This window comes from Gekko japonicus, unplaced genomic scaffold, assembly GCF_001447785.1.
Source record: "Gekko japonicus isolate JY-2015 unplaced genomic scaffold, Gekko_japonicus_V1.1 scaffold660, whole genome shotgun sequence".
Classification (NCBI taxonomy): Eukaryota; Metazoa; Chordata; class Lepidosauria; order Squamata; family Gekkonidae; genus Gekko; species Gekko japonicus.
This window is the reverse complement of record NW_015159728.1, coordinates 328,367-345,198: the sequence shown is the minus strand read 5'-3', so window position 1 is coordinate 345,198 and position 16,832 is coordinate 328,367. Positions and strand designations below refer to the sequence as shown.

At 43.1% G+C, this 16,832-nt stretch overlaps 1 protein-coding gene across 1 annotated transcript in view; it reads left to right on the top strand.

The window, feature by feature from the left end:
- Nucleotides 1-13,743, top strand: part of LOC107122729 (cytochrome P450 2D14-like) — a 25,184-nt gene extending 11,441 nt beyond the window's left edge. The window contains exons 4-9 of the mRNA XM_015425894.1: nucleotides 5,577-5,713; nucleotides 7,709-7,882; nucleotides 9,680-9,821; nucleotides 11,090-11,277; nucleotides 12,279-12,420; nucleotides 13,565-13,743. Of these exons, the coding sequence (XP_015281380.1) occupies nucleotides 5,577-5,713; nucleotides 7,709-7,882; nucleotides 9,680-9,821; nucleotides 11,090-11,277; nucleotides 12,279-12,420; nucleotides 13,565-13,743 (962 nt within the window). The remainder of the gene's footprint in view (nucleotides 1-5,576; nucleotides 5,714-7,708; nucleotides 7,883-9,679; nucleotides 9,822-11,089; nucleotides 11,278-12,278; nucleotides 12,421-13,564) is intronic.
- Nucleotides 13,744-16,832: the final 3,089 nt, after the last annotated feature.

Sequence of the window (16,832 nt, the reverse complement as noted above, 5' to 3'; positions counted from 1 at the left end):
TCCCTGATGGATTAAAGTACCCTGGTCCTGCTCCTACATTTAAGAACATAAGAACATAAGAGACGCCAATGTTGGATCAGGCCAAAGGCCCATCCAGTCCAACACTCTGTGTCACACAGTGGCCAGAAATACCAGTGCCATCAGGAGGTCCAGCAGTGGGGCCAGGACATTAGAAGCCCTCCCACTGTTGACCCCCCCCCAAGCACCAAGAAGACAGAGCATCACTTGCCCCAGAGCCCCTAGCTATACCTTGTGGCTAATAGCCACTGATGGACCTCTGCTCCATATGCTTATCTAATTCCCTTTTGAAGCCGTCCATGCTTGTAGCACCCACCACTTCCTGTGGCAGTGAATTCCATGTGTTAATCACTCTTTGGGTGAAGAAGTACTTCCTTTTATCCGTTCTAACCCGACCGCTCTGCAGTTTCATGGAGTGCCCACGAGTTCTTGTATTGTGAGAAAGGGAGAAAAGTACCTCTTTCTTTACCTGCTCTTTCCCATGCATAATCTTATAAACCTCGATCATGTCACCCCTCAGTCGTCTTTTCTCCAAGCTAAAGAGCCCTAAGCGCTTTAACCTTTCCTCATAGGGAAAGTGTTCCAACCCTTTTATCATTCGAGTTGCCCTTTTCTGCACTTTTTCCAAAGCTATAATATCTTTTTTAAGGTGTGGTGCCCAGAACTGCACACAGTATTCCAAATGAGGTCTCACCATTGATTTATATAGGGGCATTATTATATTGGCTGATCTGTTTTCAATACCCTTCCTAATAATCCCCAGCATAGCATTGGCCTTCTTTATTGCAGTCACACACTGTCTCGACATTTTCAGTGAGTTATCCACTACAACTCCAAGATCTCTCTCTTGATCAGTCTCTGCCAGTTCAGACCCCTGGTAGGTTCCATGACCATCTGTTCCGTAGCCCTAGCCATTTGACCACAGGTACCAAGACTGGCCTAGGATAAAAACTGCTGCCTCTGATGGTCTGCACAATGAACTACCGAATGATGCCACCCTGATAAGAACATAAGAACATAAGAGATGCCAATGTTGGATCCTTTTGTATTTCATTGAGTGCCCACGAGTTCTTGTATTGTGATTGTATTTCTCTACCTGCTCTATCCCATAATCTTATAAACCTCGATCATGTCACCCCTCAGTCGTCTTTTCTCCAAGCTAAAGAGCCCTAAGCGCTTTAACCTTTCCTCATAGGGAAAGTGTTCCAACCCTTTTATCATTCGAGTTGCCCTTTTCTGCACTTTTTCCAAAGCTATAATATCCTTTTTAAGGTGTGGTGACCAGAACTGCACACAGTATTGCAAATGAGGTCGCACCATTGATTTATATAGGGGCATTATGATATTGGCTGATCTGTTTTCAATACCCTTCCTAATAATCCCCAGCATAGCATTGGCCTTTTTTATTGCAATCACACACTGTCTTGACATTTTCAGTGAGTTACCTACTACAACCTACAACTCCAAGATCTCTCTCTTGATCTGTCTCTGCCAGTTCAGACCCCATCAATGTGTATTTATATTTAGGATTTTTGGCTCCAATGTGCATCACCTTGCACTTGGCCACATTGAACCCCATTTGCCATGTTGACGCCCACTCGCTCATCTTTGACAGATCCCTTTGGAGTGCCTCACAATCCTCACTGGTTTTCACCACCCTGAACAACTTCGTATCATCTGCAAATTTAGCCACTTCACTGCTTACTCCCAACTCCAAATCATTAACGAACAAGTTAAAAAGCAGTGGACCAAGTACTGATCCCTGCGGTACCCCACTGCTTACCCCCCTCCACTGAGAGAACTGCCCATTTATACTCACTCTCTGTTTTCTATTAATTAGCCAGTTTTTGATCCATAAAAGGACTTGTCCTTTTATCCCATGATTTTTGAGCTTACTTAGGAGCCTTTGATGAGGAACTTTATCAAAAGCTTTCTGGAAGTCAAGGTAAACAATATCTATTGGATCCCCCTTGTCCACATGTTTGTTCACCCCCTCAAAGAACATTAACAGGTTAGTGAGACAAGATCTTCCCTTACAGAACCCATGTTGAGTCTGCCTCAATAGGTTTTGTTCATCTATGTGCCTACTAATTCTTTCCTTAATAATGGTTTCCACCAATTTACCCGGTATCGACGTCAGACTGACAGGCCTGTAATTTCCCGGATCTCCTCTGGAACCCTTTTTAAAGATGGGAGTGACATTAGCTACCTTCCAGTCCTCAGGAATGGAGGCTGATTTTAAGGAGAGATTACATATTTTTGTCAGGAGATCCACAAGTTCACAATTGAGTTCTTTCAGAACTCTTGGATGTATGCCATCTGGGCCTGGTGATTTATCAGTTTTTAAGTTGTTTATCAGTTTTAGGACCTCCTCTCTCGTCACCTCAATCTGACTCAGGTCTTTCAACACCCCTCCCGAACTCAGCGGCTCTGGAGTGGGCAAGCACCTCTCATCTTCCACAGTGAAGACGGAGGCAAAAAATGCATTTAGCTTCTCAGCCATTTCCCTATCATCCTTCAGTACTCCTTTTACCCCTTGGTCATCCAAGGGCCCCACTGCCTCCCTGGCTGGTTTCCTGTTTCTAATGTATTTGAAGAAAGTTTTATTGTTGGTCTTTACATTTTTTGCTATATGCTCCTCATATTCCCTTTTTGCATGCCTGACCACAGACTTGCATTTTATTTGCCATAGCCTGTGTTCTGTTTTATCAGCCTCACTGTGACTAGCTTTCCACCGCTTAAAGGAATCCTTTTTACCTTTTACAGCTTCCATTACTTTGTTTGTTAACCATGTAGGCTTTTTCTTATACCTGTTTGTGCCTTTCCTAACCTGCGGAATATATTTTATTTGAGCTTCTAGAATTGTAGTTTTAAACAGTTTCCAAGCTTCCCCAATGGTTTTGACCCTTTCTACTTTTCCCTTCAGTTTCCTCCCCACATGTCCCCTCATATCAGAAAAATTACCCCTTTTAAAGTTAAAAGTGGTTGTGTGAGTCTTTTTGGCCAATTCCCTATTTGTACAAATGTTGAACTCAACAACATTATGATCACTGTTCCCAAGCGGTGCAATCACTTTTACATCTCTCACCAGGTCTTGAGTGTTACTTAGGACCAAATCAAGGATCGCCTCTCCCCTGGTAGGTTCCATGACCATCTGCTCCATAGCGCAGTCATTTAGAGTGTCTAGAAACTCAATCTCTTTCTCTCGACTAGAACACATATTGACCCAATCAATGTGTGGGTAGTTAAAATCACCTATTACGACACAGTGTTTTTGTCTAGCTGCTATCTTTAATTCATTCATCATTTTATAATCCTCCTCTATCTTTTGATCCGGTGGGCGATAACAAACTCCCAGTGTTAAGTTTCCTTTTGGCCCCCCTATTTCAACCCACAGAACTTCAAGAAGCGAATCCAATTCTCTTAGCCTCTCAATCTTTCTGGACTTTATACCCTCTCTGACATACAGAGCCACCCCACCTCCAACCCTTCCCCCCCTATCCTTCCGATATAATATATATCACCGTATCCCACTGATTTTCCTCATCCCACCAAGTTTCTGAAATACCCACAGTGTCTATTTTTCCCTCCAACACCAAGCACTCCAACTCCCCGATTTTACCTCAGACACTTCTAGCATTTGTATAGAAACAGCTGTAATTTTCCATACAAGTTAAGCCTGCAGCCTTCCTCTTGCTATCTCGAGACCTTGTCAGGCAGTCCATGTCACTAGCCATGGTCTCAGTGGACAATTTCAATCCACCTCCCTGTAGAAAAGCAACAGCTACCCCCTCATCTTTCTAAGATGAGCCAACCCGAACCATTCTGGCTTCGTAATTCTTTTAAAATAAGTAAATATAATCCCCCTTTTAAAACCATTTGTATTTATGTGGTTTTTCTTGTCGAAGTCAACTTACCTTACAGGGAAGACAAGGAGCCTAGGGCCTTGGCTTTCTGGCTCTTCTTGGGCTTCTTACAGAGCCCCTAGTCTAAGAGCCACAGGCAAAGAGCCCTTTAGCTCGCCCTGATCTTCCTGGAGGAAGGGTGAGATAAAAACACAATAAAGAAGTACTTAAATGGAATTCCTCTCCCCAAAGCAGAACAACTGTGAATTAGAAAGCCAGGAAGAATTCAAGGGGGTGCCTAGTTATCACCCCACAATTCTGGACTGAATTCAAGTAATGAAGAAAGAACAGAAACACATAGCAGCATATTCTCCCCAGTTTCTTGAGGGTCCCTGCACCACCACCAGAACAATGGAGAAACAAAGCAAGGCAGGAAAGAAGGAATCAGAGGGGGGGGCAGACAAACTGGTGGATTAGGATAGTAAGAAAGCTTGCAAACAGCAGTCATTTAGGTGCCAGCAGTGAGGAAATGCATTCAGGTGATCAGGAAGGATACCTTACTCAGGTTTATCCTTTTAATCTTTCAGGCCACAAATGACCAACACAGAAATATGCAGAGTGGTGTGTTAATAAACATTTTGAGACAGTGAGATCTGTGAAGTTAGACGTAAGGTCACACACCAGGCTAGGTGTCAGTTTGGTGTAGTGGTTAGGAGCGCAGACTCTAATCTGGGAGAACTGGGTTTGATTCCCCACTCCTCCATATGCAGCTGCTGGTGTGACTTTGGGTCAGTCTTAAGTTCTTTCAGAGCTGTTCTCAAGGGCAGTTCTTGAGAGAGCTCTCTCAGCCCCCCCCCCCACCTCACAGGGTGTTTGTTGTGGGGAGGGGGAGGGGAAGGGATTGTAAGCCCCTTTGAGACTCCTTCAGGTAGTGGAGGGTGGGGTATAAATCCAATCTCTTCTCTTTGTCACTTAATCATTGTGTGGTTGGCAGGAGCATGGGAACTGCAGGGGACACTTAGTACGGATTCATCTAAAACTGCAGCTGCCATCTGCTCAGGGGGATATGTTCAAGTGACAGTAGCCCATTCCATCCTTGTGAAATATCACCAACAAGAATGAAACACTTAAAAACAAACATACTTGACTTTTGAGTATTTTCTTGCCTTGGAAAACAAACTGAATTGACAGGAATCCTTTTAATATCCTTCAGGAATATTAATGGCAAGGAAGAGCACTGGCTGGAAGGAGCAGAGGAGATTCTGTGATTCCAGTCTGAAGGCTATTGGGATGAGGAAGAAAACACTTGAAAAAAGGATATCTGAAGAAGCAAGACAGTTGTGTTCCGAGTTCAAATTACAGGAAGGTGCATTTGAGACTCGCCTAGGGTAGAAAAAAAACATTGTATTAAAAAACAACTTTTCTTTTCAAACTCCAGACTCCTGGGCCGTATTACTTATTTAAGTTTTTGCAAGTGGAAGTTAAAGGAGCATGGTCTGTCAAACACTTTTTCTACAGCAATGAGCTGTAGTTCGCAGATGTATGTGAACCATGCAACTCTAAAAGGATATTTCAGTGCCCTGAAACAGGCCTATGCAAGCAGCCCTACACACTTTGCAGCATTATTCACAGAGCCCCAGTCCACATGGATTCCCCTCACGCCAGATGTGTAGGATGAATAATGTCTAAACATTTCATTATTGTGTCCTACAGGTGCTCCCTTTGATCCAGAAACTCTTCTGACCAACGCCGTTGGCAAGATTATTTGCACCCTAACGTTGGGTGACCACTTTGACTACAATGATGCAACATTCCTGAAACTAATACATTTGACCAAGGAGATCATGATGGTACTTAGCAGAAACTTGCCCCAGGTACCTTCACACATCAGTAAAGAAAGAAAAAGGAGGGAAACTGATGTTAGAAGGCCAAACATGGAAGTTCGGAACGGGGAAGCAAAACATAGAGCCGAGCTTCTTCATGTTCCCAAGAGCATCCCTTTGACCTCTGTTCCAAGTCCTTATTGAGACAGTTAAGGCAAAAGGTTTTATTGAGGAGCAGTTTTCCATTGGGGGGGGAGCAATAACCGGAGCCGATATCCATTCCAAAACAAGTGAAATGCTTTGTTCCACAAAAGAAACAGAAACACCTTTCGTCTTGTAAGCACCATAGGTTATGTTCACTGAGCGTTTAGCTATTTATTCATGCATTCATTTATATACTAATGTCTTTTAAAATTTAACAATTCTTTCCCATTTTAAAATGTTTAAAATTACACATACATACACACACACACACAGAGAGAGAGAGAGAGAGAGAGAGAGAGAGAGAGAGAGAGAGAGCGCAAGTATGGAACTTGGAATTTGAAAATTTATTTCAGATTATGTAATTCACCCCTTAATAATCAGGTTCTATAGTCTCTGGAGTTCATATTCCAAACTGCATGTTCTGTGAGGCTCAGGGCTTCCAGTGTACAGTCAGTTAAGTGCTTTTGCAAACAATAGTCTTCCAGATTGGGTGAGGAACAATTAATTTATTCTTCTCAAAAATTAAAAAAGGGGAGTAGTCTCATCACTTTCCTTGGAGAACTATAACAGCCAATTTTTTTAAAATCAGTGTATCTGGGAGATGCTGAGAATTTCTTTGCTTCAGCACCTGTACACAGAACACCACTTTCTATGTGTAATAAAATAGCATATCATCTATACAGTGTTGTAGTAGGTGCAAATGTGCAATTTTTACGGGATAAAGTACACATTCGATGGTTTCAATGACATAGCAGATAGAATGTCTACTTTATTATAGAATGAAGAGAAATGAAGGATAATTGGCAGTATCTGGAAATCTAATTGGCTAGTATAATCTTCTTTAGCTTTCAATATAGGCAGAAATGGTTACTGATCCTTTAGAGCTTCAGGCTATAAAAGAGGCTAATGTTCGAACCGATAGTAGAACCAGTGATGCTTCAACTTGTCATTACAGTGTTCTCCACTAAATATCAGAATAATTCAGAATTCTTTTTAAAATTCCCCTTGTTTGTGATCTCCATGGAAACTAGAAGGTGGCGTCCAAAAGGTCTATTTTTTAACTGGCTCATAGGTCATGCTTTGATCCAATGAGCAGCTGAAGGGTGAGGGACAAAGGTTTGACAACGAAGTCCACTGTAACAGATTTTTGCTATCATCCCTATAATGAAACTTCAGTTTTCGTTCATGCCTGAAAATTAGGTTGTGCCAAATATGTGCCACACCAGCACTATGCCTGTTGCTGGGCTTGTGGGTCACAAGATGAGGAGGCCTAGCATGGACACAAACAAGAATGAAGTTCTTCTCCCTCAAAAGAAATGTGAGTCTAATCTGAAACTATTTAAATCAGTGGGAAAGTTTACCACTGGCTTCTGTGGGATGAGCAAGGTAACTTGCTTGCTTCCTGCCTCAGTTTTTTCACATATACAAACATTAATAGAAATTGTAAAAAGTTGGCACCAGTGTTAAGACGAAGAAAATAAAGGTGCTTCTCTTTCATTTTAACCTTTAAACATATTGTTACTTACAAGAACATTAACATATCTTTCATGATGGGTTAATCCCGTGTGTACAGAATAAGGGAGGCTGCTATAATTAAAGCTTTTTCTAAACCAAAATATTAATACCTCCAGTCCTCGGATGTGAGAGAACTGGGGGAGGAAGTGGGCTGAAGTTGGGAGAAAGGACCCTCCCTGCTAGTGTGTGGAAAGGTATCTAGCTCGGAACATTCTACAAAAGTACAGTTTCATTTTCAGGGAATCAGCTGAATGTGTGCTACCTTTAACAAGCATCTTTCTTCTTTGGTTGCTGATATTACAGATACTGGGGGCAGGATTTTGGCTCCCATATATTCCTGGGCCTCACCAAAAAATTAAGAAAATGTATAATGATATTAGTGCCTTACTAACTGAAATTGTGATGAAACATAAGGAAACCAGGGATCCTACATTTGCGAGAGATATGATTGACACATTTCTGGAGGAGATGGAAAAGGTATGAAGAAATTTGTAGCTAAATCCCTTGGCCTTAGTCTGTATAAACTGAATCTCAGCTAATTTGTGACAGAAGAGTTTCTACCACCAGCACTAAGCCAAGATTCTGCAGGGCCTACAGTTCCTTACAAGGATATGTTTTCCTATATGTTAGGCTCTCAGCAGCTCTCGTCCCAAGTAGAAATCAGGATAGAGGTGGGGTTCAGAATTTAGGCCAGATTCTCAAGGGGGCTTACCAGAATTCTCAGAGGCTATGGCAGGTTCAAACAGGTCTAGACTTTGCAATGGCCTTCCGCATGCCAGAGAAAGGCCCAAAAGTTTCAGCACGGCGCGCGCGCACGATTTGGACTCCGGCCGGGAGCCCCCCGCTCCCAGCCAAACTGAATTTGGCAACTCTAATTGTACGCAATGCGTTGATGTCACCCAAAAGTGATGCAGGCATGTTGGTGACCTTTGGGGGGGGGGTGACGCACTGGTTTTTGGGCAAAACTCTATGATTTGAGGGCAATTTTACCACAGAGTTTTGGCCAAAAACCATAGCATCACCACCAACGTCACTGACACACCCATGTCACTTCCGGTTGATGTCAGCCCGTTGCGTGACATTCCCTCCCACTCCCAGAACGCCCCCTCCCCAATTCCCTGCCCACGTGATGATGGGACCTGGCAACCCTTATATTGGCCTGTACCAGTACTAAAGACATCAATAAAGAAAATCCACCCATCATTTCGAGCTAGCAGAGGAGAGAGCTTTCCATCCTTCTTGGCTAAACCACAAATTGTAGTAGTGTCTTTTGAATCATGTGTCTGCACAGGCATACATGACCCACAAAATAGCAGTAAAGGGTAATCCATCTCTTTGTGCATGCAAAGACCTCTCAGCTGTGGTGCCTCATGGTCCTCAGGATGTTGAGTCCTTCCCTGCCACTGGCCAATAGCTACCAATGCTTTGTTGTTGGGGTAGGGAATAATGGGCACAATGATTTCGGACCACAAGACAAGTTCTATTCGAAGTTATGGTAGTGGAGATCATGCAGTTTCCCATCTTATTATAGAAGAAGAAGGTTGTTTTTTATACCCTGCTTTTCTCTACCCTAAGAAATCTCCAACTGGCTTGTAATCACGTTCCCCTCCTCTCCACACAACATTCACCATGTGAGGTAGGGGGGCCTGAGAGAGTTGTGAGAGAACTCTGACTGGCCTAAAGTCACCCAGCAGGCTTCCTGTGGAGTGGGAAATCAAACCTGGTTCTCCAGATCAGAGCAGGCCCATAACCATGGGGGGCGCACAAGGGCGATGTCCCCCACAAATCTGCCCAGGCCCCATAGGAGGGGAGGGAACCAGCAGGAGGGGAGGAAGAGGGGACAGCCTCAGTGAACCCACACAGAGGCTGTGGCTTTCCCTCTCTTCCTGCTTGGCTATGGCTGTGGGGAGGGAAAGGCGTTTGTAAGCCGCTCTGAGACTCTGAGTGAAGGGTGGGGTATAAATCCAATCTCTTCTTCTTCTTCTAAGTTCACCCTTCCCAGCAGGTCCAATTTGCCCCCAATTCCCCCCCCCCCGCAATGGGGCTGGATCAGAGTCTGCCACTCTTAACTGCTACACCACTGACCACTGCACCATGCTAGCTCCCTTCTATTCCACCTTCTATCTAGAGACAGTGAGTACCATTTACTTTGTCCTTTAGTTTTGTATCATATGTAGCTTACTGATAAGTGCAATCATAGCTAATTCACAGGGCTGGCAGACAAAAAAAATATGTATATTTAAATAGAAACTGCCCATGTATTATTTCCTTCAGGCCAAAGGGAATCCAGAGAGCAGTTTTAATGAACACAACCTTAATAAAACTATTATTGAAATGTTTGTGGCTGGCATGGAAACTACTACTTCCACCATACTCTGGGGGCTGTTGAAAATGGTCCTTCATCCTGAGGTTCAGAGTAAGTGATGAGCATCAGAACTGGGGGAGGGACTCATCACAGGTTTTGTACCATCAGGTCATTCCCATATCCAAGAAATTAGTTTGATACTTAGATATTAATTTATTCCTATTGCACTTTCCATTCCAAAGGATCCTCAAGACAAGTGGGGTGGTTGCCATGTTTTCTAACAAGTAATGCCCACATTCCTTTTCATTCCATTACACCCTCCTTCTAATCACTGGCTCTTAATGTTAAGGCATCTGCCTAGGTGTTCCTTATACATTAACTTGGGACTGCGTGTCTTTTTATTGTACAAATGAAGTGAAGGAGGAAGCAGCTGAGACTCTGATGAGGATGAGATGGCAACTAGATAGTCAGAGGCCTATGAAAACCCATTACCTAAAATATCTAATTGGGCTCATGTAAAATTAAGTAGCAGATTGCAGCCTCGAATGAAGAAGATCTGTCCAGTGACTCCACTAGATGGAGACGATCTGCAAGGAAGCTGGTGGTGTGTCTCGAAAAACAGACTTTCCCCTATATTTGCAGGTGGTAGGGTAGATAAGCCATGAGAAAGATCTTCATTTGTGGATCATGTTCCCCAACTGATACAGAGATGGGGCACCACCAAGGACAGCATAAACATGATCCCTTGCTAGAGTTTCAAGTTCCTCAGGGAGCAGAGAGTTCACTGAAAATGTTGCTTCAGTCCAACTGACACAGGGCTAACAACAAACAAAGAAGCATCAGCTCTCCGCATTCATCTACATCTTTCTTTATTGGAAGGTTCAGAACTTTTAAGCAGTGTTGCTGTGACCAATGCACAGAAAGTGTCAGTGGGATGCACTAAGTGTGCATGTAGGGATGAAGGATAGGGTCCATGTGTTGCATGAGAAGCAAAGGGTAATGAAGAGAGGGAAATGATATTTGAGTGATATCATAGCATTTTCTAACTGTTTTCAGGACAAAGTGTGATACTTATATTCCTCCCCCCTGCTTCAGTGAATAGCCATCCTGGAGGGCAATTTTCACTAGCAAAAGGGTAGGGGAGAGGAAGGGTCACCCACCACCACCACCACCACCGCCACAGTAGTCGGGGACCCAAATATAACTGTCCCCTCCCTGGTAATTATGTTGTTGTTTTTAGTGTGGACGAAAATGTAGAGAAATCTGATCAAGGGTAACTCATGAAATGGCCATTATAGCTAGAGAATCCACCATTCTGAGCTGTTAGGAGGAAAGGTGGGATAAATCAACAATGTTTTTAAAATAAATTGATATTCCAGAACAAGTCCATGAAGAAATTGAGGAAGTGCTTGGCAGGGATCAACCACCTACGATGGAGGACCAGCCAAACCTGCCTTATACTAATGCTGTGATCCACGAAATCCAGCGGTGTGCTGACATTGTACCTATTGTATTGCCTTATATAACACACCAAGATGTTCAAATCGACAAGTTTGTCATCCCTAAGGTACAACCCCTTCATAAATACTTTTTAGAAATAGATCAGAGTTGACAAAATGAAGTGCTTGGCAGGGATAAACCACCCACAATGGAGGACTAGCCAAACCTGCCTTATAATAATGCTGTGATCCACAAAATCCAGCGGTGTGCTGACATTTTACCTATTGTATTGCCTTATAGAACACACCAAGGTGTTCAAATTGACAAGTTTGTCATCCCTAAGGTACAACCCCTTCAAAAATACTTTTTAGAAATAGATCAGAGTTCACAAATTACTGCCTTTTGGGTCACATAAAGGATCCTTTGAGAGAGCTGAAAGATAATAATTCTTAGCTAGCACAAATAGAATTAACTGAATTTCATGACTATATTGTAAAAATAATATTGGTGGGTGGGTAGGAAAGGAGGAATTATTCCTAAGATCTTGGCTAAGATCCTCATGGTGTTAGAACTGACAGAAGATGCCTAAGAAGGAACTGGCAGAGCATAAACATCCTAAGCTGACCACCAAAGGTTGTTAGCAATTCCCTTTCCAGAAGTTTTCAACAGTGCAGTGAAAACTGAATAGAAATCCCAGCTCAGCTCAAGCCAGTACACAGGCTAGCATCCATCATGCTCCTGCCCTTCAGAGGCAATAGAAATGTTCAAGATCATTCTGGTAGACACCACAGGGAGCACTCTCATCTCTTCCATTCCTCCCAAGAGACCCTTCTGACAAATGCATTTAAGTAGCTGCAGTACTTCATCTGCAGCTTTGAGGGCCTCCACCACAACACTTATTTTCATCAACGCTCTTTACATTTGGGCTAAAAATTTCACGATGGAAGATGCAAATTTGTCAGATGAGGTGAAATCTGCCAATTGAAGTGAAAGGTGAGCTCTGCAGAATCTCTCCAACAGAGTTGGGTAGCATTCACATTCTACACTCTCAGAAAAGAAGTACCATCTGAAATTGGGGAAATTGCCATGTGAAATTAGTAATATTGGGAGTTTCTTCTACCTTGTTAGGAGACCATGGTCTTCAATCATTTGTCTTCGGTGCTGAAGGATGAAACCATGTGGGAGAAGCCACACCAGTTTTATCCTGAGCACTTCCTAGACGCCAATGGACAGTTTGTCAAGCGAGAGGCCTTCCTACCTTTCTCTGCAGGTAAGCCCAAAAGGGAGGATGGTGGGAATAGTATATTGGGAATGGCAAATCTTTATTATCCTTTCCTTCATCTTTCCCAAGGATGGGATATCCCAAGTAATTTTTATGGTCTTTTGTCTGGTGAAGAGGAAGCATTATGGAACCTATTCTGGACATAAGTAGACTGTGCAGTCATTTACACCAACTACTCCATCATTTCTTTGCAACCTTATTAGGAGCTTGTAGCTGTGAAAAAGTAGACATGGTGAAACAAAATCTCACTTTCCTTCTATGTCAGGGAATTTCTGCCATCTCTGTCAATCTGGAGTAGGATACTATGCCTTCTATCTTCTGGCAGGCAGCAATAGAAGCTCTATTGAAACAGGAGAGTGGATTTTAGCTCATTTCAACTGATGCCTTCTCCTCACAGCAGACACTTGATTTTCATGGCTTTTATTCTACATGGATCCCACTCAGTTCTTGGTGTCACTTTTTGGGTGGTCATTGGTGGCTTCTGAAGACTGGCAAGGAAAGATCCACCTCCACCATCCCCTTTTCCTTCTGCTGCAAATGATCTAGTCCACAGAGTTCAAGGGCCAATTCTAGGAAGTATTTTGGTGTGAGGTCATGTGGGAGGACTGAATCCAACTTTTGGAACACTACCAAGAACCACCCTAAATGTAACTTCCTGGTGGTATGTCAAAATGAATCTAGACTGGCCTGCACATGGTGACACATTAGGGGATTGGTTGGGCAACGTTAACGTTTGAAGAGGCTGGAAGTCAACTTGGGCTGATTGAAATTTGCAGCTGACATGGTCTCAAAAATGATTCTCAGAATCAGTGTTCCCTCTAAGCTGAGTTAGTGTGAGCTAGCTCACAGTTTTTTAGCCTCCAGCTCATAAATTTTTGTCTCAGCTCAGGAAGGAGGGCTCCAGAGCAAACTAATTCATGCAGTAGCTAAATTGCTTGCTCACAACTTTAATGCCAGCAGCTCACAAAGTAGAATTTTCGCTCACAAGATTCCACAGTTTAGAGGGAACATTGAATCATCCCTATGTGAGTACTGAAAGTGATGTATGCACTTGTACAGAGAGAGAGAGAAAGATGGACTCTTCTTACTCCTGCTTTCCTTAAAAAAATCAACCTACTTCCCTCTCTCCTAGGTCGTCATGCCTGCCCTGGGGAACAAATGGCTAAAATGGAGCTCTTCATCTTCTTCACCAGCCTTCTGCAGCGTTTCACTTTCTGCATTCCTGAGAACCATCCCAGGCCCAAGGAAGACAGGCTCTTTGCCCTCACAGTCACTCCAGCCCCTTTCCAGATCTGTGCCATCCCCAGATAATGTCTCTGGGATGTCTCCTGCCTAGTCTTCTATGATGGCATAGGAATTGTAACTTGCCAGGAAAAGGAAATTTGGAGATTTAAAACAATTCTCAAAACAATGTGATACATTAATTAAATTGATGGTCAAAACATTAGTAAGTTTTGAATGAGGACAACTATACCTTTTAGGGAAAGAGGGCTGACTATTCCCCTCACATGTGTTTCAGAGGATGTGAGATTATTTATTACGCAGTGTTCCCTCTAAGCTGCCTTAAGTGGTGCTGGTACACAACATTTTAGCTAGCTGTTCAGACAATTTAGCTTCCAGCTCAGGAACATTTTTCCCTTCATTGGATTGGGGCACATCTGTAACAGCAGGGGGCTCTCAGCTCACTTTCCCCCTCTCTACTGCCAGTTTGCCCTCTTCTACACAGAGGTTTATGACACACTCCACTTTAAACAGAAATACAAGTTTATTTAAAATAAGACCAGGGGACAGGATTATTTATATACAGGGAGTCAATCAGTTGTTCAGGCTTTCTTTTGTTCCTTTTTTTTTCTTTTTAACTTTGGACTGCTCTTAGGTCTTTTAGTTTTCTTCCAGACCACACCCTTCCTGCACACTCCATCTTTTATATCGCTGTTCTATTGAAGGCTCTCCCACAGTCTAGCATCTCCTTAAACTGCTTCAGTTGCAGTTGGTCCCTAGGTAGAACTGTATAACCTTCCCCAACAGGATTTCTTATAGAGAAGCACTATGTGTGTCTGCGTTTCTATCATTAAACTCCTCAGCAGCTCACAGGGTCCACGCTCTCTCTCCCATCCAAGAGCACCCTTTCTCTCCTCCCTCTTCTGGTCAACAGTCAGCCATTAACCACCTTTTCAACCTAGGCTTGCCAAGTCCCCCCGGGGGCGGGGAAACCCCCGCCCCAGAGGCCTGTTTCCCATCACCGGCGGATCGGGCCCTGGGGGGAACCCCACCCGACGTGCACGTCACCCGGAAGTGACGCGACCATGCCGGGCATGCTGGGGGCGGGGCCACGGTCATCCGAGGGAAAACTCGATGGTTTTCCCTCGGATGGTCGTGGCCCCGCCCCCAGCGTGCCCGGTGTGGTCGCGTCACTTCCGAGTGATGTGGATGTGGTGCGTGCGTGCACTCCCGAAGCAGTGCAGGAGTCCCCCGCTCCAGCGCTGCTTCTGACTTGGCAACCCTATTTCAACCGCTTTTTCCTCCTTCCAGTTCAAAACTGAAGATTCCATAACCATTACGTCACACACACTCTCTGCCTCTCTGGTCATGTGACCACTCAGCTGCAGGCTACCTTCCAAGCAGCTGCCTATGCTTGTAAACTTTGCTCTGAAATTAAGCGTTCCCCTACAATGTTATTCTGGGGCCCATAGAATTGGACCCCCTGGTCCAATCTTTTTGAAACTGGGGGGAGGGGGTTTGAGGATAGGCACCAGCAGCTATCCTGCAAATTTGGTGCTGCTACCCCCGAGCACCAGATACCCCCAGATCAATTCTCCATTATAGCCTATGGGGAACTTTGACTATAATAGTTCCCATAGGCTATAATGGAGTAGGAAAAATTACTATTATTTTTTTTGCACACCCCTATTATGCTTTTCAGTATGATTTGTAAGATGCCTTGAGTCACAGTAAAAATGGGATAAAAATATTTGGATAAATAAGTAGTTTGGGCGGGTTGATACGCAACTTCCAATTTTTTAGGTTAGACAGGGTTCTGACAGTGAGACCGTAGTCCTCAAGAAAACAGAAGCAAGGACGAACTTTCCCGGGCTTGAGAGTCCGTTTCGACCTGCGTCTTTCTCAAACGTCAGTTTGTGGTGTTATTCTTCCAATCATGACTCTTTTCAACAATACATGCACAGATTCAATAGTGGCTAATTCTAGCTCTACTGCTCACAAAACTCCTTCCGGATAATACATAATACAAGATGTATTATCCGGAAGGAGTTTTGTGAGAATTAGCCACTATTGAATCTGAGAAAGACGCAGGGTGAAACGGACTCTGTTTTCTTGAGGACTACGGTCTCTTGATTTGATGACTTGTCTAAAGAATTAAAAATAATTACTATTGTTAGTTCAAAACCAAATGAACTTGTGCAGCAATATGTTGTTTTTGTATGTTCTTACAAGAAACAACAGTAGTGCAGAGACACATTTTCAATGTGTCGCACTCCTGTTGTATTGTAATTCCATAGTCAAACTTGATATACATTCATCATAGAGTGGACTCATATAGTTCCTGGAAAATCCATATAATCTTGAAATCCACAAGCCAAAGAGACTTGTAGTCCGGATGCAAGCTGCGGCGTTTCGAATAATTCTTCTTCCAAACCAATAGGCTACAGTGGAACTAAATACAAATGAGGATAAACAAACAAACAATATGTATAAATTGCATCGATACATGATACAAAAAAAGGAAATACCCCAATCTCAGTGGAAGCACATACAGAAGCCAGTTTATTCAATCACAAAGCATCATGGGTCCTTATCCCCCCATGTGTTACACATAATTTACATCTAAGTGTCAGGCTGCAACAACACAGGTCAAGTAATTAGAGATCAAAGAAAGGAAAATCAGGCTGCAAATGCACAGGTCAAGCAGTTTGAATGTTGCTGCTTTAGTCAATAAACTTAGGGAAGGATATCAGGTTGCAATTGCATAGGTTCAATAATTTGAAAGCTTACTACTGACTAATATAGGATGTAAAATCCATGCCTTGATTCATACCAAAAGGATAATATGTTTTTAATTCACAAATGAATCTAGTTTTCTTTTGTAATAGGATCTGTTCAGTATTTTGCATTTGAAAGGGCTAATTTTGATGGCAGTATAGAATTATAAACTTCATCACATAGTGACCAGCCTGCATATAATGCCCAACCATGGGTGAATTTTCAACAGCATTACTCACTCTTGACCGGTGCTCCAGCACCCGAGTCCTAATTGCCCTAGTTGTCATTCCAACATATTTTAGCCCACATTGAAAAACAGAAAAATAAATTGCATTCTTTGTAGAACAGGTTGCAGTAAAATTAAATTTATATATAATCCCTGTGTCTTTATCAGTATATCT